Genomic DNA, 24669 nt, shown 5'->3' with positions numbered 1-24669 from the left:
ATATTTAATACATTTTCAAAAAAAATAATTTTGAATTATTATATTTCGAATATCTTGTAATTTTTTTGTGAGCGTGAGAAATTCAGTAGCTTATTCTGAATTTTTGTATGCAATTGCCTTTATAGTAGGCCTATTAATAGGCATATTTCTTATCTATAGCCTATCCTAAAGTAAAACGATTGTGAACAGCGATATTACAGGCTATGTCTTGTAACCAATAGATTGTAACGAAGCACGAGGCTTCGTTAAAAAATGATTTATTAAGAAATTAAGCGTTTATTAAAAATTAGACTGATTTATTAACCAGTCCCCCTTTCAGTGCAACAATTTGAGTCGTTTGATGGGACATAATCCACAAAATAATGTGATTTATCATTTGATATCATTGGAAAGCTATTGTTAAGCCCGAATGTGCCTGTGGCAAATTCACATGTACGCAGATGTCCCTTTTAAAAACACCGTTAATGGTACCAGCCGAACACGACTAATCATGGCAGCGTTTATAATATCGTTCAGCTGGTGCTCTTGTGTAAGACTGTTGCTCTCATAACGTTATGATGGATGGGCTGCACACTCGCCAATCCTTTGAGCAGCTCAACGTGAGACCCGCTTGTTCCATAGCTGTCAACATTGAACATTGAAAATAAGGGAGATTTCCCGGAATCCATCCACAAAATAAGGGATTTTTTTACACGATTCTTACCTACAAACTTAAAAAAAAAGAGTCTAAAGAGTTTATAACTACACAAAATATTTTGATTTTGGCCGTCAGCGTCCTGATCCATCATTGCACATCACACTCATCTATACTCTCCTTGAAGTTTACTTCCCGCTACTTTTTCCCTCTTCCTCCCGCCCGCGGCTGCAACTGTCTTCTTCTTCTTCGATAGTAGCCTAAGCCAGTGTTTCCCAACCTTTTTTCAGTCATTTTATCATACGTTACGCTAGGGGTGTAACGGTACAGATTGCTCACGGTTCGGTTTGTATCATGGTTTAAGGTTCACCGTTTCGGTACGGTTCAGTATTTGCTATGTTCAGGGAAAAAAGGACTACTGTCAAATAAAAAAAATGAAAATAATAAGAACAAATCATTTAAATACAAGCAGCAGCACAAATAAATACTATTGAGCAAAGATACTAATAAAATAAACTATGCTTTTCAGGTTTTTCAGGTACGTCTAACATTAGTTTTCAGGTACAGAAATTGATCAAATGTAAAATAACATTGCATATATGACTGTATAAATTAAAGATTAATCCTATTAAATTTACAAAAGTTATTCAATCAAGAGCAGTGAGTGATGCCCTTGTCTTTTGTTTGACATTAAACAGACAGCAGTAAAGGCTACTGCCCCTTTAAGACCTCGGATATGCGTCGTCTTTTCTGGACTGTATAAAGCTTACTTAAGCCATATACAGACTATGTCTGCTAGAATACTCATCAATATGTTGACATACTTTTTGCGTGAGTTTGTCCGTTCAATAGCAAGACTTGAAAGAGAACTCAATATTTGCGCGCTGAGAGACGTGTGCGCGCTCTCGGATGAGTGCACGGAAAATGTTCTCACAGTGCGCGCGACTTCTCATTCGCGTCTTCTGGCACTAAACCAGATAGTTGCGTGTTCTGAGTTAACACAATCAGAACGTAAAAATACGGGATATTTTATGGGAAAATACTAAAACGGGAAGACAGCGGGAAAAGAGCTAAAATACGTGAGAAACCCGGAAAAAACGGGAGGGTTGACAGCTATGGCTTGTTCAACACAAAGACGCGTGGATATTTGCATCAAACCCCACTCTATCATCTCCTGTCTCTCTTTTCCACCTACATATAAACTTACACCACACAATAACTATTGACCTAGTTCATGTCAAATGTCGTGCAAGGTTCAAACTAAGTAAAATCAAATAAACGTGAATAGCTATAGGCCTACAAAGCCTACAAGAAACTTGCAGCAAAATGTTTGGTTATGACCGTTATGACAAGTTGCAGCATATTTTTACCAGGGTTTAGCTATACAAGCATTCCTATTATCTGCATGCAATAAAAATGCAAAACGTGTAGGCTATTTAATGTTTATTAGTCTGTTCTGAAACAGCTTACAACCGCGTTATTCTTAGTTCTATTGTAATTCTAAACATGCAATGTGTGTAAGAAGGCTATGCATTGTTGTATGAAAAAAACAAAAAATGTAATACCAATATTGTGTATAGAAACACGCACAGGTTATTATTATTCACACAATGTGGTAGGTAATGGGAAACGACAGAGATGTGATTTTTTACTTTTTACTCATACAAAATGTAGCAAAATTGTGTAGGCTTATGCAACATATATAGGCCTAGTTGTTAGAGGCTACAATGGATCATTATTCCGTTGAATGATATTATGCAGGTGGAGGCAGAGATGATGGAGAGACATGTCAAAAGCATAATACAATGAGACCCACCGCCACGTGTCAGTACCCGACTTAATCAGCTGAACTTCGGGGCTAATAAAAGCCACAGAGCCCTCTCGAACAGTTCAGAGGACAGCACCAGAGAGACTTTGCGAGTAGGCCTACTGCAATTCTTGTGATGGAGTACAGCTACCTAACGCCTACTGCATACGAGCCTGGGATGGACACTGGTCGAACTTCTAGCCGCTCCACGGAGTTCAGCTCCTGCAGTCAGCCCTTCAGTTTTCAGTATAACAGGTGCAATTTGGGTAACTCAACCAGTTGCCATTTCATTGCGCCCGGTTCTCATCAACCCTCACACTACATAACAGGTTGGTATATGCTTTAATCATTTTTATAATACATTAATTAAGGGTGTAATTATTTACAATTGACTTAGATTTAAAACTTGATCTGAAACTCCTTTAACTACAAAAAGAAAGGGAAAAAAACCTATAGCCTACACCCTAAAAAAAGGTTCTATAGGGCACCAAAAATGGTTCTTGGCTCGTAATAGGGGAACCTTTTTTAGTGCTATATAGCACCGATTTTGGTGCTTCAGAGGTTCTTCATCGGTTCTTTGTCTAAGGTGCTATATAGCACCTCTGAAGAACCGCTGAAGAACCACTGAAGCACCAAAATTGGTATAGCACTAAAAAAGGTTCCCCTATGATTACGAGCTTAGAATCATTTTTGGTGCCATATAAAACCTTTTTTTTTTAGAGTGTAGAATTAATACTTATCCGTTCAAAAGTCTGGGGTTAGTAAGGTTTTTTTGTGTGTTTTTTTGTTTGTTTTTTAAATAAATAAATTATTTCATTTAGCAATTAAGCATGCATACATTAAAGATTTTGCATCGTTACACAAATGTATTTGCCACCTCATAAATAAATTAAGTATTTTTAGTATTTTTTTATGTAGGCTAGCTAATGCAGCATTGGTGAGCAAGCATAAGATACTTTTTTCCAAAAAAGTATAAAAAAAAATCTTACCGACCACAAACTTTTAGTAATTGTAAAACATTTATTTTTCTGTTCAATTAAACTTTCATTTAATTTCCAGTTCATCACAATCTTTTGAGTTATGACCGAAGCCTCCCGGAGAGACGCAAACAAAGACGCGTCCGCACCATCTTCACCAGCGCGCAGCTGAAAGCGCTCGAGCGCGTGTTCTCACAGACTCAGTACCCAGACATCTACACGCGAGAAGAGCTCGCGCAGGAGATCCACCTTACTGAAGCTCGAGTTCAGGTATATGTTCTTCTGTTCTTATCTTACGTTCCGTTTGGGATCAGAGACTTTAAGAACCCCTTTATAGTCGTACAACCGATTATAAACAAAAGTAGCACCACTGAGAGAACAGTGGCAATAAGCAGGCTATAAGTCTGAAAGGGGTTTAGGCCTACTATATATTTATTTGTTCAACATGTTCAGCTGTATTAATATATTACCAACCTTTATTTATCATAAATATATAGTGTTGTTGGTTGTGTATAGGCCTATTGTAGTACACTGTCAGAAAAAAAACGTGTACAAATTGTACCTTTAGGGGTTCGACAGCTTGTCACTGGGCAGTACCCTTAAATGGATATCTTTGAACCTTTTTCTATCCCTAAAAGGTTCATATGTTCAAAGGTTCATATTGCTACTCTGATGTATTAATATACACCTTTTAGGGGTAAAAAAAAAAGTATACATGTCCTTTTAAGGGCCTACTGCAAAAGCGGTTGTATCCCTAAAGGTAAAAAAAAAAAAACTTATATACAAATTCTGACAAAGTGTTCTATAGTTGTCCTCAAAACACAAATTATGCTGAAAGGAATACAATTCTGAACCCCTAAATACATGTATAACCTACTTTAAGCTTTATAAGGCTTCAGTAGGTCAGGTGAATTTAAAGTATATGTATTAAAAAAGGTTATTTATTTTATTGTTTTACTGTATTTTATTCAGGTCTGGTTCCAGAACAGACGAGCTAAATTTCGTAAACAGGAGCGCGCTGCCAAATGGATCGAGTCGTCATCCAAAGTGCGCAGTTCTTCTTCTCATGACAGCTCCAAAACAATGACAGTTCCTGACCCAGACAGCACACAGCCCACTCTTACCCTAACCGAAGAGCAGAAACAGGACACCAGCAGTCTCAGAGAGGGCCAAGCTCCAGAAGAACTGCCCTTGTTAGGCGTGACTTCTCTTGAAGCACAGAGGTCAAGCGGTCACCATCACTGTGCAACTTTATTACGTGCATGCGTTGAGCAGTAAAAGACAATATGTGCCATTTCAAATCACTGGTTAGATCTCAGTTAGTGCCATTTTCTATACATTATTTATGTTATTTATCTGTTAGGATCTCATGTAAGAGGTCATGTGTATTCTTTGATGATCAGTAATGCTAAAAAAAGGAGTTTGTACACATATGAGAGACATGTTTCTTTTTGCGTTGCATTGAATTCATGCAGTTGGACAGGAAAATCATTCCACATACTGTAATCTTTGACTGATTCACTGTAAAAATGTCTACCTATTTCAACTTAAAAACTTAAAGGTATATTTCACCCAAAAAGGAAAATTACCCCATGATTTACACCACCTTTACTAATGGATGGATGCAATTTTTTTGGACTTCAAATTTTGGACTGCCATTTACTGCTTGGATTAACCAGGACATTTTGTAATATAACTCCAATTGTATTCATCTGAAAGAAAAATGTCAAAAACACCTAGGATGGCTTGAGGGTGAATAAATTATGGGATAATTTTCATTTGTGGGTGAACTATCCCTTTAAGTTCAGTTGCTGCCTTAAATTTTTAAGTTAAAGTTAAAAGTAGAAGTAATTTCAACTCACAATTTTAAACCTTGAGTGCTGAACTTCTCTCTTTAAGTTGACTTAACAACATTTGTTGTTTCAACTTGTTAAATGAAGGTAAAAAAATAAATAACTTCTGTCCTGATGTGCTATCAAGATCATGGCTAAAAAAAAATACTTCCACAATTGGTTTGTTCTAATAGAGAGAGTTTTGCTCCAGTGATTTATAATATGTAGACTAGCAGCTAATATTTTGAGACAAAAACTGCATTTTCCACTTCAAATTACATATCAAAGAATGCGATTACAAAAGAGCACATCATTATTCAGTCTCCTACAGTCACAAACACAAAGTGGGGCGAATGCAACTGCATTTAAAATAGTTTATTATAGTTTATTTAAAAACATACACTTGCTATAAAAGCCATTGCATTTCAGCGTCTTGTAGGTCGTCTTATATCGCTCATTTTTAAAAGGGTATAATAAATACAGAATATGAAGGTATTTGTCACACACATCTCACTCATCCTTGGCTAATCTTTCCAGTTATTATTGCCTTACTTTTGTTGCAGTTCATATTCTTACAATGTCACAAAATAAAACAAATGATACAGAAAGCAACAGTCAAAACCCCCGGATCTAAATGATGATGTCTTTTAATAAAATTTCAAATATTAACAGAAAGCAAAAGCAGAAGTTATAAAGGCAGGAATTATATGCTATTTTTGCTGAATATAATCTGTCGTTGTATTTGATACTTCGATGACATTAGGATTCCACTGAATATGAAATTCTTTCCAGTTGATTTAGATAAATATAAATATGGATATTTAACAATTTTACATTTCTAAATGCACATGAAATGTCTGAAAAGCGTACAAAGGGTGTGCTTTTCATTTTTAAATCTCTTGCTCGCACATTCATAGAGTGTTTGAATAAAGTACAAGGGTAAAAGCAGAGTGCTCAGTGCATATGCATAATACTCTCACCAATACACATTGGTAACTTGAAGCTTTGGATGCAAGGGTGGCCGACACTAGACATTATCTAGGAGCACATTTTCTAAGGCACAACATTGCAGAAGAGAGAAAGGCAACAGAACACATAAAACTGATTTTAACAGAATAGTTTTAAAAGCTAAAAAAGGGTTACACTTTACATTACAGTGCTTAAGTTATTACATGTAGAGCACACTGTTAATGTTATTACTTTAGTAATTCAATTTAAGGAGCATGTAATGTGTGCGTAACATTGACATTGTAATGTAAAGCGTCCCCAAGTAAAGTCTCTGGGATCATGCAATTTTCTTACCATTCAAATGCAGAGCAAAACGTAAATATCAATAACATAAAGTTGGAAAAGTAATCGAATGGAAAAGTAAGATCTACCTGCTAGCAACATGCTGTCTACATGGGTTGTTAAACAATACTGCACAAATAAAGTATCAAACCCCTCACTTATCAAACAAGATAAAACAGGCAATGCAAAATGGAGGAAGGAATAGAACATTTAAATCAAATCCACTCCAGTTCATGAAGACATGTTTTTTTCAAACGGACCATAAATAAAGGTAATGGACAATTTTATCACTATTCATTTCATGTTGTCAGTTAAGGCATCAGGACAAATCAGCTATAGGCCTAAGAGTCGCACATCATGCGTTTGTCTGTTAGTAAGATTTATTAATAATGTGAGAGACCTGCAAGACCTTTACAAAAACTGAGATTTTCTATTATTAATAAAATAACAGATGCAAAATTTTCTTGGATGAAAACTGGACGTTTGTGCTACCTCACAATAGAAATGGATTTGGTCACACTCTACATTACAGTGCCCATGTTACAGAGTATAAGTAAAAGTTAGTTTGTGGAAGTTTTTTAATTCCATGTCGTACGTGAATGCAGGCGCTTCTAGCTACACACACTTACTAGTACACTGTGACATTAAAAACCAAAATGAAATATCTTCCATTTATAAGTTGCTTGTTTTGTCAGAATACAGTACACTGCTACTTTTAAATGGCCATCAATGGCAAAAGAGGGTTTTTTTTTCTTCCAGAATGGGGTGGTATGCCTTGACCCATTGGCTTCTAGTCAGTTTTGAGAAAGGCAGAGAAAAAGTCTTATATTTACAGTTGGCTACTTGAATTTTATAACCTCATTTCCAGGAAAGTTGGGAATTGTATTTTGTAAATATAAACAAATATTGGTTTTGATGGCTGCAACACACTCCAAAAAAGTTGGGGCAGAAGCAAAATAAAATTGAAAGGTTATAGAATATCCAAGTTAAGCTGTTTTGAAACAGTTCACAATAATAGTGCCATCCGCCAAAGGCTATGCCTTTGCAAGCAAAAATGGGTCATGGCTCATCACTTTGTGCCAAATTTCATTAGAGAATTGTCAAACAATTCAAAAAATCACATGTGCAAGATTGCAAAGTATTTAGGTCTTTTACCATCTACCATACATAATATTGTGAAAAGATTCAGAGAATCCAGTGAAATCCTGGCAAGGCAGGAAACCTCTGACCTTCGAGCCCTCAGATGGCATTAGATGCGAAACCATCATGCTATCGTGTTAAATATAGCCACATGGGCTCGGGAGAACTTTGGAAAACCGTTGTCATTTAACACAGTCTGTTGCTGCTTCAAGTCTCTGTTACACAAGGAAAAAGCCCTACAGCAATTTTATGCAGAGATATCGGCAAGTTCTCTGGGCCCGAGCTCATCTCATATGGTCTAAAAATGTGTGCTGTGGTCAGATGAGTCTGTGTTTCAGCTTGATTTTGGGAAAAACTGACATTGAGTTGTCAGTCCCAAAGACAAAAGGGACCATCCAGACTATCATCAAACGATGCAAAAGCAAACATCTGTCATGGTATGGGAGTGCATCAGTGCATGGGTCACTTCCACATATGTGAAGGTGCAATGGTGTATACTGAGATTGTACAGAGACATATACTGTCATCAAGATGACATCTTCACTGCAAAACATGAAAATGCCAGACACTCTGCACCATACAGTGGATGTGCTTGACTGGCCTGCCTGCAGTCCAGATCTGTCTCTTACTAAAAAATTTCCCATCATGTAAAGGAGAATCAGACTATGACAATCACAGACTGTTGAGCAGCTGTCTTATATCAGGCGAGATTTAGCAAACATTTCACTTGCAAAACTGGAACAATTAGTATTCTCAATTCCCAAATAGTTTAAAAGAGTTGCGTGACACAATGGAAAACATGCCGCCGTCCCAACTTTTTGTTGCAGCCATCAAAATCAAAATTAGTTTATATTTACAAAATACAATTAAGCTGGTCAGTGAAATCATTGGAAATATTTTCTTTGTACTTAAATAAAGGTTAAAAATAATTAACAAATCACAGATTCTTGATTTTATTGCATTTTACAAAACGTCCCAACTTTACTGGAAATGGGGTTGTATTTGGGCTACTGGCACATTATCTCTATCGCCCATTAGCCAAGGTTTGTTACTGATGCATTTAAAGAAGAATGCAAGTCTGCATTTGCGTAAAGTATGTTTCTAGCTTTATTGCTATTTAAATTATGTAACATGGCCACTGTGAGGTAAAGTGCCACCAGTACTTCATCTAAAGTGTAAAACTAACAGTATAAACAGACTCGCTGTAATATATTTTATGGACTTGTCTTTATCATGTCATATTTCAGTAAGCACAAAAACAGTCAAACAAAGTCCAGAGGAAAACCCATCATGCGTGCAAGATTCCAGCTTTGACGTTAATGTCTATGCTTGATTGTGCTGTAAGGAAAATAATTGGAAATGTTGTATAAACATAAAATCCGTTCTTCTTGGGTCTGGTCCTGGCTTGGTTTAACCTGATTTCGGTTCCATTTCCTTGTCAGAAGTACAGAGGCCTCACAATGTTGTTGGCTGGCCAGCAGCTGCAAGGAAGGAGGAGCATTAAAACTGGCCTGAAAATTGTCTTGAATATGTATTGTACCGTTTTACCCTTGTCCCAGACCCAGGGACCTTAAAATATGAAAAATATTATTACATTTAAAAAACTCTGATAATATAAAAAGATCAAATAATCATAATCCATTTATGTGTGTGTGTACAAATACATTATATAAACAATTTACACAAATTTTAAATGCACCTCAGTTTCCATCACAACCACCAATTTTACTACAAAAAAACTACCAAGGAGAGAATGTCAGTGACGAGCTTGAGAGGAAACATGGGATATGTGATGTATGAAGAAAATAATTACTAACTTCAATTATCACTTGACTGAATTATTATCCATTATTTCCATTTAAACGGTCAAATTATGTCAAAAGTGTGGAAATATTATAATTACATTATAATTGTAATTATATTATAAAATGTAATTTTACTTTAACAATTTAACTTTTTTATTTTTATTTGTTTTATTTAGGATACATAAAATGTTAGCCATAAAATTAGGCAAAGGAGTTTATCCTTAATATATAATTTGAATTGTGGTTTGTCAGAAAAGGAAAAACTCTTATGTGATTTACATATACAGTATATCGACAAATTCAAAGGAATTTGGAAGTCCCATAGTTGAAGAAATTATTAAATGAATTAAAAGCTAATGTTATATAGAACATGTTTATCTTACAAAATACGGAAACACTACAATTACAATAACCTGCACCTTTAGGATCATACATTTAAAACATTGACTCACCCCTTGATTTTATGTAGCATTCTTGACAATTAAGAAGTCCATTTCGAATTCTGACGTCAGTTCCAGCACTTGTGTCACCAAGTAACCCTTTACACACGCCACACTAGAACACATCAGATAGGCATATAAGAAGACATGAAGAGTTCAGAAGCCTCTAAAAGCCACTTCGGTCAAAAATGAGATGAATGCTCTCTGCATATTGTATACATTCATATAATACTTTCACTTCAAACCCACTAAATCCCAGCCTCAGCCCATTCAGAAGTACCGGTACTTAGGTAGAAACCTACATAGAAGCCTGACAAAAAATGCTTATTTTAAAGAAAAAAGTCAGACGGACTTAGAGGCTTTTGCATCTGAGGTCTTCACATAGACATTACTCACACACATAGAGACTAACATAAACGAGCATTACCTTGAAACACTGAATATGGAAGTACAGCCCCAAGGTTTCAATGATCATAGCTGCTCCTTTACCCAATGGATGTGCACAGCTGGAGCAAAGCTTCTTTCCACTTACTGACCTGCAGAGGGCGCCATACAAAGCCACATATTATTGGGAGCGTCTCAGTCAGCTCCCTAGTTTCCCTAGGTCATGATTTTGAGCGCTGGTAAGGACAGTAAGGACCCTGCTGGCTCACTACACATTGGGACAATGATGACTATTTCCGGCGACCTGACAATGTCCTAATTGTACTACCCCAAATCAGAAAAAGTTGGGACAGTATGGAAAACGCAAAAAAAAAAAAAAAAAGAAGTGATTTCTAAATTTACTTTGACTTGTATTTCATTGCAGACAATATGAACAAAAAATATTTCATGTTTTGTCTGGTCAACTTCATGTCATTTGTAAATATGCATCCTTTTCTGTCATTCAGACCTGCAACACATTTCAAAAAAAGTTGGGACAGGAAAGCATTTATCACTTTGTAATGTTGCCATTCCTTTTCACAACACTTAAAAGACGTTTAGGGACTGAAGACACCAAGTGATGAAGTGTTTCAGGTGTAATTTTGTCCCATTCTTCCTGCAAACAAGTCTTAAGGTGGGCAACAGAACGGGGTCTTCGTTGTCGCATTTTGCGCTTCAAAATGCGCCACACATTCTCTATTGGAGACAGGTCGGGACTGCAGGCAGGCCAGTCAAGTACCCGTACCCTCTTCCTCCGCAGCCAGGACTTTGTAATGTGTGCAGAATGTGGTTTTGCATTGTCTTGTTGAAATATGCATGGACGTCCCTGGAAAAGATGTCTTCTTGAAGGCAGCATATTATGCTCCAAAATCTCTATGTACTTTTCAGCATTAATGGTGCCTTCACAGAAGTGCAAGTTACCTTTGCCAAGGGCACTGACACAACCCCATACCATGACAGACCCTGGCTTTTGGACTTGTTGCTGGTAACAGTCTGGATGATCCTTTTCTTCTTTGGTCCAGAGCACACGGCGTCCATTCCTCCCAAAAAATACCTGAAATACTGATTCATCTGACCACAGTACACGTTTCCACTGTGTGATGGTCCATCTCAGATGCCTCCGAGCCCAGAGAAGTCGATGGCGCTTCTGGACACTGTTAACATAGGGCTTCCTTTTGGCACAGTACAGTTTTAACTGGCATTTGTGGATGTAACTACGTATTGTGGTACTTGACAAAGGTTTGCCAAAGTAGTCCTGAGCCCATGTGGTGATATCACTTATAGATGAATGACGATTCTTGATGCAGTGCCGCCTGAGGGATCGGAGTTCAGCTTAGGCTTGCGCCCTTGTCCTTTACTCACTGAAATTCCTCCAGATTCCTTGAATCTTTTAATTATGTTATGCACTGTTGAATGTGAAATATCCAAATCTCTTCCTATCTTTCTTTGAGGAACATTGTTTTTAAACATTTCAATAATTTTCTCACGTATTTGTTTCTCACGTATCACTTCTTTTTTTTTTTTTGCGTTTTCCATACTGTCCCAACTTTTTCTGATTTGGGGTTGTACAACATCACTACTGGTATTTCTGAGCAGAACTGATATCTTTCTGACATTATGTTTTAATTTTATTCAAAGTATATTATGATATATACTTTGCTTGTTACATATACGTGCAACATTTCAGCCATAAATAAATTATAAATGTTAGCAAGATTATGATACTTCACTATCCCATGAGGCCACGGGAGAGGATTTGTGAATGGCAGTGACGCGACGCAATGGATGCTGGGAGGTCACGTGATAAGGGTAACATGGCGAATGTAGTATGTCCAGATTACATTCATACTACACACATTCATACTATATAGAATACAATATCGGTAACGCTTTACAATAAGGTTTCATTAGTTAACATGAACTAACAATGAAAAATTCTTCTAAAGCATTAATCTTAGTTTCAACATTTAATTTCAACATTTACTAATACACTGTTCAAACCAAAAGTATCTGTTAATATTATTTAATGGACATGAGCTAACATGAACTAAAAATGAGCAGTTGTATTTATATTAACTAACATAAACAAAGATGAATACATACTGCAACAAATGTATTGCTCATTGTTAGTTAATGTTAGTTAATGCATTAACTGGTGCATTAATGCAACAGGACCTTTTTGTATTACGGTGTTGACACCATGCCATAGGCTAATTACCGTAATTACGAGATTTCAACTCGTACTTCCTTGTAGAGATTTCTCATAATTACAACTTGTGAGCTGGGAAGCTCCTACTTGTACCACCTGACCGATGCAGATTGAGAGTCGTTGATAGTGTTGCCATAGAAACACATATTTCCCACAGCTCTGAGTAGAACGTTGCTTGTTGTCATCTCGAAATTACGGTAATTACAATATTGTGTGAACGCAGCTTTACCATAATATCTGTACGACTGGGCTTGTGCGCACATAAGCACTTGGCATGATTATGTAACTTCTGAAATAAAAGCATATATTATGTCTTATAAGTATGGTGACCATACACCAAATTGAAAATTGCATTTCAAGTAGATGCATTCAGTCTTATAGGCCAGATCAACAGCACGATGCAAACACTATTTCTGGCTCAAGCGCACAAATGCATTTGAAGCCTATTACTGAAACGCTCCACATACACACACACTCACATGTGATCGAGTATATGTTGGAGGGAAGGCTCATACCTGCTGGGTGATGGAGGTGGCGTGTCTTGTGATGGTGTGGGTGATTTTGATGGGTGTGTCCCTAAAACATTTTCACACGACCCAGTCCTGCCATCAGCCACACACACACACACACACACACACACACACACACACACACACACACACACACACACACACACACACACACACACACACACACACACACACACACACACACACACACACACACACACACACACACACACACACACACACACACACACACACACACACACACACACACACACACACAAACACACACACACACACACACACAAGCATAGAGACACAGAACTGTGAAAGCAAGTCATATGCAGAAATGTTCCATTTGGCAAAAAAAAAAAAAAAAAAACTTCATACTGATCTGATCTTTAAAACATCCTCCACTCATATAGCAAAGACAAGCAGCATTTTGGCACACATGTGTGTAAGCAAGCCAGCATGCATTCCCACACACACACATACACACCTCCTCATCCCTGTGGTCTGGCTCTGGGGTGGACTCTGTTTACGATCAAGTGAGGCAGTTTTCTTTAAATCCTCTTGCCTGTCTTTAGACTTATAGCTCCAAGAGCCATCTGTAATAACAGAGAAAAAAAGTGAATCAGCTAATTTGCTGGTTTAATTGAATATGCATAGTGATTTATATGTATAAACATTATTGTGGCAAATGAGTAAGGCTTCTAAGTCTGGGTTATTTTTATTTGTATTATTTAAAAAAAAATTTTTTTTTTTAAAGATTTCTGAAATGTTGGTTTAAGATGTTCTTTTGTCAAAAGTAGTGTGAGGTAACCAACATGCAGCCAGGAAGAAATTGTGACAAGAAATCAATAGATGATCCCTTTAGATCTTTATGATGGTCACTCATTTTTGTTTTAAAACAATCAGATTTTTTAAAGAAAGCTTTGTGTAGGTCAAATGTAGTAACCCTAAGAAAACCACCTGATATTCATGACTCAAAAATTTATATTTTATAAAACATATATATAATAATATTAATTATATAACGCTAAATATAATGTTATAACAATAATTTAAATAATATATTTGTTAAAAATGGGCTGAGGGCAAGCTTTCTTGCTCTGCCTATCCACATTATGCACTGTGCAGGTGTGGAAATCTTATTATTAATAAAAATTAAAATATATTATTGATACAATAATAAATAAAATAATAATTAAATATTATAATTCACCTCAAAAATTATGTTTGAAAACAAAGATTATGGTGTATATACTCCCTGGGCTGTATGTGCTACGGAAAAAATCGGTGTGTGCGATAAACACATTTACCGCAGTAGCACATGTGTGATCCAGTTTTGCATGTGTGTGAGACAGAGCCGCTTGTTTGTGTGAAATAATCCTTCTTTCTAAAGAAATTTGAAGTAAACATATGCGAAACCATACGTTTTTCTCCAGTGTAGTGAAGTGTACAGGAGTTTTTTTGGAAGCAAAAATTAAGAAATTACTGTCACAGATTTTTATCATAATAATTTAATTGAATTTTATAATAAAATCTTAGACCTTTCTACTGATTTATAAAGTGTTATTACAATAGTAATATGCATTATTTTGTTTGATATTTATATTGATAGGCCTATATATATATGTATATATATATATAAAACATTTTTGGCCAAATTGTGCAGCCCTACAAACAAGCACAACATACCTGGTGTTCTTTACAATTTTCCTAGGGAACACTCCCATAATTCCTATGCAGTTGCCACAATGCCATTTCCTCAGCTACTCGAGCGAGTTAGATGATGACAGGAAAATGAAGTGACATTTTCAGGTGCTCAATCAAAACGGATGGATGTTGTTTGGATTGTGATTAGTGATATTGGGCTATATAAACAAAATTGACAATGTTAAACAAGAGGTATTATGTTCCTGCAGTCTGCCATTTTTTGGCACATAAATATTTTCGTTTTTGTCTGAAAACATTTTTCGTTAAGGTTTGTATTTTGTGTGCCCTGTACGGAACATTAATGCCCTTTGTTAGTCACAAGCCTGTTTAAGTGATGAACTGCACTACTTGTGGTTGTTTACAAAAAAAAAATTATAATTAATAATAACTTGTTGCATTTTATATAGTGCTTTTCTTGGCACTTAAAGTGCTTTACATATGGAAGGGGGTCTCCTCAACCACCACCAATGTGCAGCATCCACCAAGATAATGCGACGAGAGCCATATTGCGCCAGAATATATGAGGATGATTAGGAGGCCATGATCATGGACAGAGGCCAATGGGCAAATTTGGTCAGGATGCTGGGGTTACACCCCTACTTTGTTTTTCGAAGGACCACAGAGAGTCAGGACATTGGTTTAACATTTCATCCGAAGGACTGTGCTTGCATCCAGGTAACTGACCTGGCTCAACCCTGCTTAGCTTCAGTGGGCAACCAGTTTTTTTATTTAAATGTATGAAACCAACAAACATCACATTTAAGAACTTTTACACGTTTACGTAAATAGATTTTCAAAAAATGTAACCCAGATTGACCCAAGGTTAGTGTGTGTCTTACCCTGTATAAACTGTAGTTGTGGTGTAGCTGTTTGGCTCTCCTGAGGTTCAATCCTCTGACCGTTCTGTTGAGCTGGTGCGATTACTTGATCAGGGCTAAAGAGGTTATATTGAACATTGAAACACCATTTTGGACATGTCCCATATGCAGAGTTATGATGTCAACATTTTTAATCTGTATATTTCTGTAACACCTTTTCCAGTGACAGGGTACATCAAAGCCAGCTCATTATAGCACAATGAAAATGGCCCTGTTCACACCTGGTATTAAGATGCATTCCGGTCGACTGGATCTGAAGCGGCTGGCGCTAAATACAGGTGTAAACAGGGTCTAAAATGTTTTGAGCTTGTCCACTTTCAACCACTTCCAGAGGTAGTCAAAAACGCGTTCGACCAAATTGCTTTCACAGTGTAAACACTCATTGGTCGAATGTGTTCGAACAGCCACAAAAGACCGCCTACTCTCCGCCTACTGACTTAATGCGTAAACATTATAGGAAGCGTGCTAGCCAGACAGGATTTAAACTTCGTCTGCTGAAGACCTAACTTTGGCTTGAAGACAAAAAACGTACCAAGCACGTTCTCTCACCATTCCTGATTTCTAACATGCACTCACAGTGTTCAGCGTGGCCTTGTGGCTATAAGAGCAAAAACAAAAGCTGATGTTCTCCATGTTTTTTCTGTCGTCTCTGTGCGTGTTCATATGTAAATTACACAAGCTTATTTTGTCCATTAGATTGAAAGATCTGAAAAAAAGCATACATTTAGACCCATAGACCCTCCCCTCAAAAAGATCAGGACAGAAGTGGTTGAAAGTGGACAAAAGAGACACCAGGTGTAAACGGAAATGTATCTCCCTCGTCTACTTGTGATTCGACCAAAATGCATCTTAATATCCGGTGTAAACAGGACCACTGAATTAAATTACGTTAGATTTTAGGACGTTTTTGCGGGCGGGTAACCATAGTCACATTATCACTCTGCTCAGTGGAAACCCAAGCCATTCTGAGAGGTTCGTAGATCGCCTGGCTGAACATCAGCATCAGTACCGTTTCAGTGGAAAAGGTATATGTGTTTTCTAATGAATTTTGCAAATATTCCACCTGTGTGTCAGTCTGTTACTCTGATTCGTCTGTGCCTGTTTCTCCAGCATTTCCTGTTTCTTGTCCCAGTCAGCCAAGGAGAGGACAATAGTCTCATGTGGGGCTGAGGGCTGGGCGAGGGACGGAGCCTCTGTCGCGATACTGGATGATAAAACTGAGGTGCTAGGGGTCAGTGGGGTCACAGTTTCCTCCAGTATCCGCCTCTCCTATAGATTAAGAACTAATAAGTCGTCATTAAGAACTAATTGGTTGTCATGTAAAACAATAGGAAGACGCACCTCTTCATGGTGTCTCCTCTCCTCCTCTTCCACTTCTCTCTGTGCTTTCTCCCACTCCTCCTTCAATTTCTCCTGCTCTCTCTGGTATTTCTCCTGCAGAGAAAGAAAAAGAGGGATTAAAGAAATAGTTCACACCAAAAGTTTAGTTAGTGTAACTTTCTTTCTTTCATGGAACAAAAAAGAAGACATTTTGAAGAATGTGCTGGTCGCTCTTTTCCTTGCAATAACAACGAATAAAAATGTTGTAAATACGCTTTGTTCAGGTCAAATGGAAGAAATTGGTAACACTTTATTTTACAGTATCCCTGTTACACATATTATAGGTACTTACTATAGTAATAACAGTAAAATAGGCATAATTACAAGCAGCTATAACCCTAATTATATAGTATTACATGTTGCTAATTAATATTACTCAGTACTTATTTGTATAAATTACACTATAACAAGAGCACATCAAGTATAACCAGGAACTCCAAAACAACTGCTTGATATTTAAATATACTGATATTCAATAAATTCTAGTATTTTTTCACCTTGTATATTTGAAAACATTTTTGAAAATAATATTTTTTGTTCTTAATTATCATTATTGTACTTTTTACTTTAGATGGTTACTCCACTTTTTATTTTTATAGGAATACATTTTATAAGGAAAATATAGAAGCAAAACATTTTTTTAATGTTTTTGAAAAAAGTCTCTTATGCTCACCAGGGCTGCAGTAAAAACAGTAATATTGTGAAATATTATTACTATTTAAAATAACTGTTTAATACATATTTGCAAAGTTGTATGCTCCGTTTTGGTTTAGTTTTAATTCTGTTTTCCCTGTTCGTGTTTTCCCTGTCATTGTAAGTGTACCTAGTTTCCTAGTGTGTGTCAGTTTGTTCCCTAAGTTACTGATATTAAGTTCACTTGTTGTTCATTTAGTTCCCTCATTTACCTGTGTATTTAAGTTCTCAGTTTCCTTTGTTCAGTTGTCCGTTCTCTGTTACGTTATGTTGAGTTGTTCTGTTTTCATGTTTCTTGAGTTCTATGTTAAATAAATCTTTACTGCTGCGTATAGATCCTGCTTTCAACTTTATTTGCAACACATCTGTGACGATATTACATATATAACATATAATATATGTTAATATTCAAATGTAATTTATTCCTGTGATGACAAAGCTGAATTTTAAGCAGTTGATAAATAGAAAGTTAAAAGTAATAGCATTTGATATATATTATTTGTAATAATGTAAAAGTCTTTAGTGTCACTTTTGTGTCACTTTTTGTATGAAATCATAATAAATGCAGGGGATTTCTTCAAAATTTGTTCTTTAAATTGTCTATTTTTTTTTTTCAAAACAGTGCATTCTTTAAAATGTGTCCTTTTATATTCCACAGAAGAAAGTCATACCAGTTTGGTTCTACAGAAGTCAACAAACAGTGTGATAAATTAGAGAGAAGGTGAAGGATAGACAGGAACACATAACCAGAATACTGACATCTTCACCTATAACAGGAAGTTGCAGCAACAAAACAGCAAGTGCGCACTTCTCTCAGACAAACCCCAAGCTGGCTATTGTACCTGCAGCAGGCGTTCCTGCTCCTGTTGCCATTTCTCCTGCCGTCTGCGCTCTTCATTAGGATCCCACGTCCAATGATCAACCCTTTTTGCAAGGTTCAACATTGGGGTTTCAATCTGATTCATGCCCACACACATACAGAAGACGAAAGGAAGAAAAGGAAAGGAATGTAAGAAGACAGGGGTGCACCTACAGTGTTCCAACAAGGTATACGCATGAGCACTTGAAAGTTGGTCAGAGACGCTGAAACATCAGTGAGAAGCAATGAAACGGCAAAACACATTAAACACAATCTGCTCCCCTCAATCCACTTTGAGTACTCTAGCAGCCAAAATGACCAAAATGCACATTCCTAGTTACAATGAGTGACCAACAAGGGAAAAAAGACTGAAAAGAGGTGCAGAAAGAGGAAATAAAGGAGAGATTCTGGTAGAATGGGTGTGAGTTTGGCACGGCTGAAGTACTTACACATTCAATTGAGTAGTCAATCCCCTCTGTGGAGGAAAGAAGAGGGAAACAGAGGCTTTAGAAACTCATTATACACTCAATAATATCGTCTTACGCTAATGAAAGCGATAGCAACACATGAGTTTAAACTTGTGCACAGATACACAGAGCATAAAACACTAAAATGACACAAACAAAGAGATAGACAGAAAGTGAGAGACAGAAAGTGTTGAGGCATTATGGTTCTAGTTAACATCCGATACTGACATCCATCTCATGGTCCTCTTTCAAGACCTATTACATTATTATTATTTACAAGCACCTCAAATGCGCCTCCTGTATCCACTTATGATTTTAAAGGTCTTCGATTTTGTGACTTTACACTACAAATGGAAAATTGTGGTCATGTGTGTCTGACCACCTTTGATTAAATATTGTATCACCTAAGATGGATATGAATAGCAGTTATACATGGGGCCAAAACAAGAAAGGTGTATTCTCTGAGAGCTGTTATACAGACATAGAAACAAAAAAAGCAATATAACACAGATCATCCTAAATTCTACATAATTAATTTCTGCGTATAGGACTGCACAATGATCAGACTAAATAAATCTATTCTATGCTCATGGAGTGCTGACATATGTCCATGCTACAGATGCCTGATGAGGACAAAATGACACACAACTCTGTGTTCAGAAGGGAAGGTCTTTAGTTGAGGAGAGAGTGGGGAAAGATGGGAGAGTGGGTAAACTCAATCACCTCAATAAGAAACTGCAAGATTTTTGTCATGTGACTATACTAGTAAATACTACTGGTGAATCAAAATCAAATGACATTTTCTACATCTTTACAATTTTCTACATTCTACAAGTCAACTAAAATGTATGTCAAAGCATATTTTTTCCACGTCTAAATATATACAGTATCTATATATATATATATATATATATATATATATATATATATATATATATATATATATATATATATATATATATATATATATATATATATATATATATATATATATATATATATTGTTTTTTAAATATTGTGTACATACATTTTGTTTTAATAATATTGTACATATTGTTTATGTAATTTTTTTTTTTTTTTAATAATGGGATATATTATTACAGCTGAATTGCTTTAATTAAATTCTATTAAGCACTGAAATAATAATAATAAAAAAATATATATATATATTTTCAGTGTATAACTTTTATTTGCAATATAATATACATGCATTATATTTTGATATAATAAATACAATATAATTAATAAAGTATAATATAATTAATATAATTAATATAATATAATTAATATAATATAAATAATATAATATAATATAATATAATATAATATAATATAATATAATATAATATAATATAATATAATATAATATAATATAATATAATATAATATAATATAATATAATTTAATATAATTTAATATAATATAATATAATAAAATAATCAAAAGCTTCGGGTCATTAAGATTTTTTTTAATGTTATTGAAAGAACGGTTGCATTCATCTATTTATTTGATTAAAAAACCCAATAAAATCAGCTAAAGTATTATTATTTATCAGTGAAATATTATTACAATATAACATAACTGATTTTAAAATGTAATGTATTCCTGTGATGGCAAAGATGAATCACTACTCCAGTCTTCAGTGTCACATGATCCATCAGAAATCATTCTAATACTGATTTGGTGTTCAAGAAAAAAATTCTTATTATCAATGTTCAAAACTTGAAGTTAATATTTTTGTGGAAACTATGATGCATGTTTTTTCAGGATTCTTTGTTTAATAGAAAGTTGCAAAAGAACTGCATTTATGTGAAATATATATATTTCTTTGGAACAAAAAGTCTTACTGTTAGGTTTGATCAACGTAATGAGTCCTTGCTGAATAAAAGTATTATTATTATTATTATTATTTTTTTTTAAACGTACTGACTCCAAACTTTTTAACGGTAGTGTGTAAAATAAGATATGTTTCACAGCTGTCTCCTTTGTCCTTAACTATAGGACAATTTAAGTTAAAGTGGCACTGTTTACCCCACTTTCCTCTACATTTAAATACAGCTTAAAAAGTATTGCCTCATAGTGCCCTCAGCAGACAAGCATTTACTATACAATGCACCTCCACAGGAGAAGTTAAAGGAGGTTGACAAACGAGAGATGATGCAGATGAGTTATCTGCTGTTCGTGGAGAGGGAAGCCCTGTGGGATTAGTTCATCTATCAGTTTACCTGTTGGAGCGAAGAACTCCCAGCGTAACCTAGAGCTACTAGAGGTATGTGAGGACTCTAACAGACCCGCACGCACATCACATGATACCAGCCAGAAAAGATGGACAGTAAATGAAAGAGACAAAGAGCAAGAGAAAAAGATCGAAAAAGATAAACCAGAAAGAAAGGTAACCCAAAAAGAAGATTTAGTGGAGGTAAATAGAGGACTAAAAAGTGGGAAAGTTGGAGTAAGGATTCATTTGTTCATCACATTATGAGAGATTAAGGATGTGGCGAGTGGAGTTGTATTACCTGTCAGTGAGAGTGAGTATGAAGTCTGGTCAGCCTTACTGGTCTCGGCAGTTGAGCTCAGATCACATGAATTATGGACTGAACCAAGCTGACGGGAATGAAAGGAAATCATTATAGATTCTCACGTTTGTTTTACAGTCAATATAGAAATAAAAGCAGGTTTCCAATCGAGTACACAGTCACACATTTACCCTATTTATCAAAGTATGATGTGCAAAATGTTTTACCTAAAGAGGGTGATCAGGACCCCATCCTGAACTTAATTCTATTTTGTGTCTATTTTGCGTCAAGTGTCTATTTTGTGAAAATGCCCAGCTGACTGTACATTATCCTGCTTATTACATGGCAACTTTTTATTGATTTATTATTTATATGTAATGATTTTATTACATGTGAAGAATAATACATAAAACGAGTACAGCTTCTCATCTGAGTCAATTAAAAAGTTTATAAGTCATGAATGCAATGACTGACCAATCAGAATAAAGTATGAAAGCTCAAAGATGCACCCTATAAAGTACTAAACTAAAGTCACGTGAACAAGATCAGGTCTAGTCCCAAACAAATAATTTACTTTCAGCCAACTTAAGACTTTATATTTAGGAATCAGTGGATGTGTTTCAACAACCACTGAACTTTAATTAAAAAAGTGAAAAGAGCGAAATCAAGGCCCACCTGCTCTGTGCAGGACGTGTCATTTGGTGGGATTTGGTGTGTCTGAGTGAGTTCTGTCACTATGGTTGTTGTGACAACACAGTTGAGCTTCATCATTGTATCTGGCACTGGCTGCTTTCCTGATGAAATATGAAAACTATAAGTTAATATAAAAATTATTCAGTATATACCTTTTCTTTAAAGGGGTCACATCATGTTACTTTATATTTTAACTTTACATGTGCTTAATTAGACCTTTGCATGTAAAAGCATTTAAAGGAACATTTAAAGGGATCACCGTATCCCCCAGAGTTAGATAAGTCCATTCATACCATTCTCATCTCTATGCGTGCCATAACTCTGTTTGACGCACCCACCGCTAGCCTAGCTTAGCACTGGAGGTAAATGGCTCCAGCTAGCCTACTGCTCAATAAGTGACAAAATGATATTACGCAGCGCCTGAAAATAGTCCCCAGCACGCTCTATGTGCAAGCAGGTTGTCACGTTGGTTATGTTGATGGAAGTTAGCCTATTTTCAGGCGCTGTGTAATATCATTGCGCCTGCTGCACCCATAGTACGGCAGCAAAGTTCCTTGATCATTACGCAGGAATGAGAGAATAGATCCTAGCCATATCGGTCTAGAAAATCGCAACTTTTAATTTTCCGTCGGTCTTAGTACGCGATGTAACTATACACATCACAACATGTAAATAGGAAAATGTTGGCGTTATTTTTTTCACTTATTGAGCAGTAGGCTAGCTGGAGCCGTTTACCTCCAGTCTTTGTGCTAAGCTAGGCTAGCGGTGGGTGCGTCAGACAGAGTTATGGCATGCACGGAGATGAAAATGGTATGGACTTATCTAACTCTGGGGGATACAGTGAATAAGCTAAAGTCCCAAAAAGTCAGCGTGTAACTTTAAGGCCAGATTTATTAAACAGGGCAAATTAGCGTGAGAGTGCAATTCCAGAAAAGCACCAATGTGAGTGGAAATTTCTGTGTGTGATCTACTGACGACGCGCAAATAAAAGAACAGACACAGGCGGATCATTTCCATAATGACCAATGCAATCTACCAGTTAGCATCTGGTTTAAGACGTGCTTTTTGTGGGCGGTAAATAATGGCACAAACACCAGCAAATTGACGAGCATAAACCTCAGTATATCACCAGGCAGGATTCATTTAAATACTCTCCTCCCATAAATTTTGTGTCTGGAATGGAAATTCCTACAAATGCATATGCAATAAGGTAAGCCGCAAAAATAACTGTCCACGCCTTGCCTTGTAGTTTTTTAACAGCAAAAGAGGGATTACCCTGGTGCAAACTGTTAGTAAATCTGGCCCTTTGTGTGAAGTTGCTGAACACAGCTGAAATGTGAGCAGTCAAGCATCAGTGTATTAATCTAGCTGACATCAGAAAGTTGGAACTACTTAAAGAGATGGTCCGTCTTAATTCCGTTATTATTTACTCACCCATTTGTCACTTTGGACATTTTTTATTCTATGGAACAGAAAACATTGGGAACCAAACAACATTGGAGCCCATTGACTTCCATTGTATGGACAAAAAAGACATTTCTCAAAATATATTTTTTATGTTCCACAGAAGAACAATTATTCATACAGTTTACCGTGGGTGAGTAAATTATGACAGAATTTTCATTTAGTGATGAACTATCCCTTTAATTTCAAGTTCTCTTTTTGAAACGGTGAGGAATTTTTGTATGTTTATTTTGCACTATATTACACCAAACAAATAAAAACTTCAACCAAAATGCTGAATATTGAAAACTTTGCATAATATTATAATCTTCAACCTGCTGACACCGATAGTGCAGTTGATGTGTCTTCTTTGATATTCTCTTCTTGAGAAATTATAGAACATTCCTTTTCCATCATAACAACTTCTTTCTCCTGTTCAGGAATGGAAGTTTGTAAGTTTTGCTGGTGGTCTGAAGCTTCTAACACAATTAGCTCCACATTTTGTTGACTTTGAAAGGCTGGCTTTGGAGGTGAAGGAGAGAAGTTGATAGGACCATGCATAGAATCTCTATCGTCCCTCTCTCTGCTCTCTTGCTGCGTGCTCTCACCATTCACACGTATCAGCCCATCACTCTGTATTAAAAACACAGAACACACATTTATTCACGCTGATTATGTATCCTCAGCTTCATGTCATTCTTGCATGGAACACAAAAGGAGTTATCTAGGTTGGTATTTTTCATACAAAGGAAGTGAATGTTGGAAGAAAGCAACTTGGACATTCTGACAGATAACTTCTGTTGCGTTTTAGACAAGAAAGAACGTCCTATGCTGCGTGTGAAATCACGTAAGTACTACATTTGAATTTGAACTTACTTTGCGATCATTAAAATGTTATGTTCTATGTAGTATGAACGTAATCTGGACGTACTACATCTGCCATGTTGTCATGATCATG

The 24669-nt window shown here is 36.1% G+C and overlaps 1 protein-coding gene across 1 annotated transcript in view; it reads right to left on the bottom strand.

Annotated features, from left to right (window-relative positions):
* Positions 1-5599: 5599 nt before the first annotated feature.
* The window catches only part of limch1a (LIM and calponin homology domains 1a), a 67209-nt gene continuing 48139 nt past the window's right edge, over positions 5600-24669 (bottom strand). The window contains exons 21-33 of the mRNA XM_079812698.1: positions 24047-24344; positions 22251-22369; positions 21576-21663; positions 19042-19067; positions 18576-18689; positions 17002-17094; positions 16724-16929; positions 15622-15716; positions 13563-13671; positions 13073-13159; positions 10353-10461; positions 9938-10040; positions 5600-9161 (exon numbers count right to left, since the gene is read on the bottom strand). Of these exons, the coding sequence (XP_079668824.1) occupies positions 9136-9161; positions 9938-10040; positions 10353-10461; positions 13073-13159; positions 13563-13671; positions 15622-15716; positions 16724-16929; positions 17002-17094; positions 18576-18689; positions 19042-19067; positions 21576-21663; positions 22251-22369; positions 24047-24344 (1473 nt within the window). The 3' untranslated portion in view covers positions 5600-9135. The remainder of the gene's footprint in view (positions 9162-9937; positions 10041-10352; positions 10462-13072; positions 13160-13562; positions 13672-15621; positions 15717-16723; positions 16930-17001; positions 17095-18575; positions 18690-19041; positions 19068-21575; positions 21664-22250; positions 22370-24046; positions 24345-24669) is intronic.

Source organism: Gobio gobio (assembly GCF_949357685.1).
Source record: "Gobio gobio genome assembly, chromosome: 3".
In the NCBI taxonomy this organism is placed as follows: Eukaryota; Metazoa; Chordata; class Actinopteri; order Cypriniformes; family Gobionidae; genus Gobio; species Gobio gobio.
This window is presented reverse-complemented; position numbering and strand designations above follow the sequence as displayed.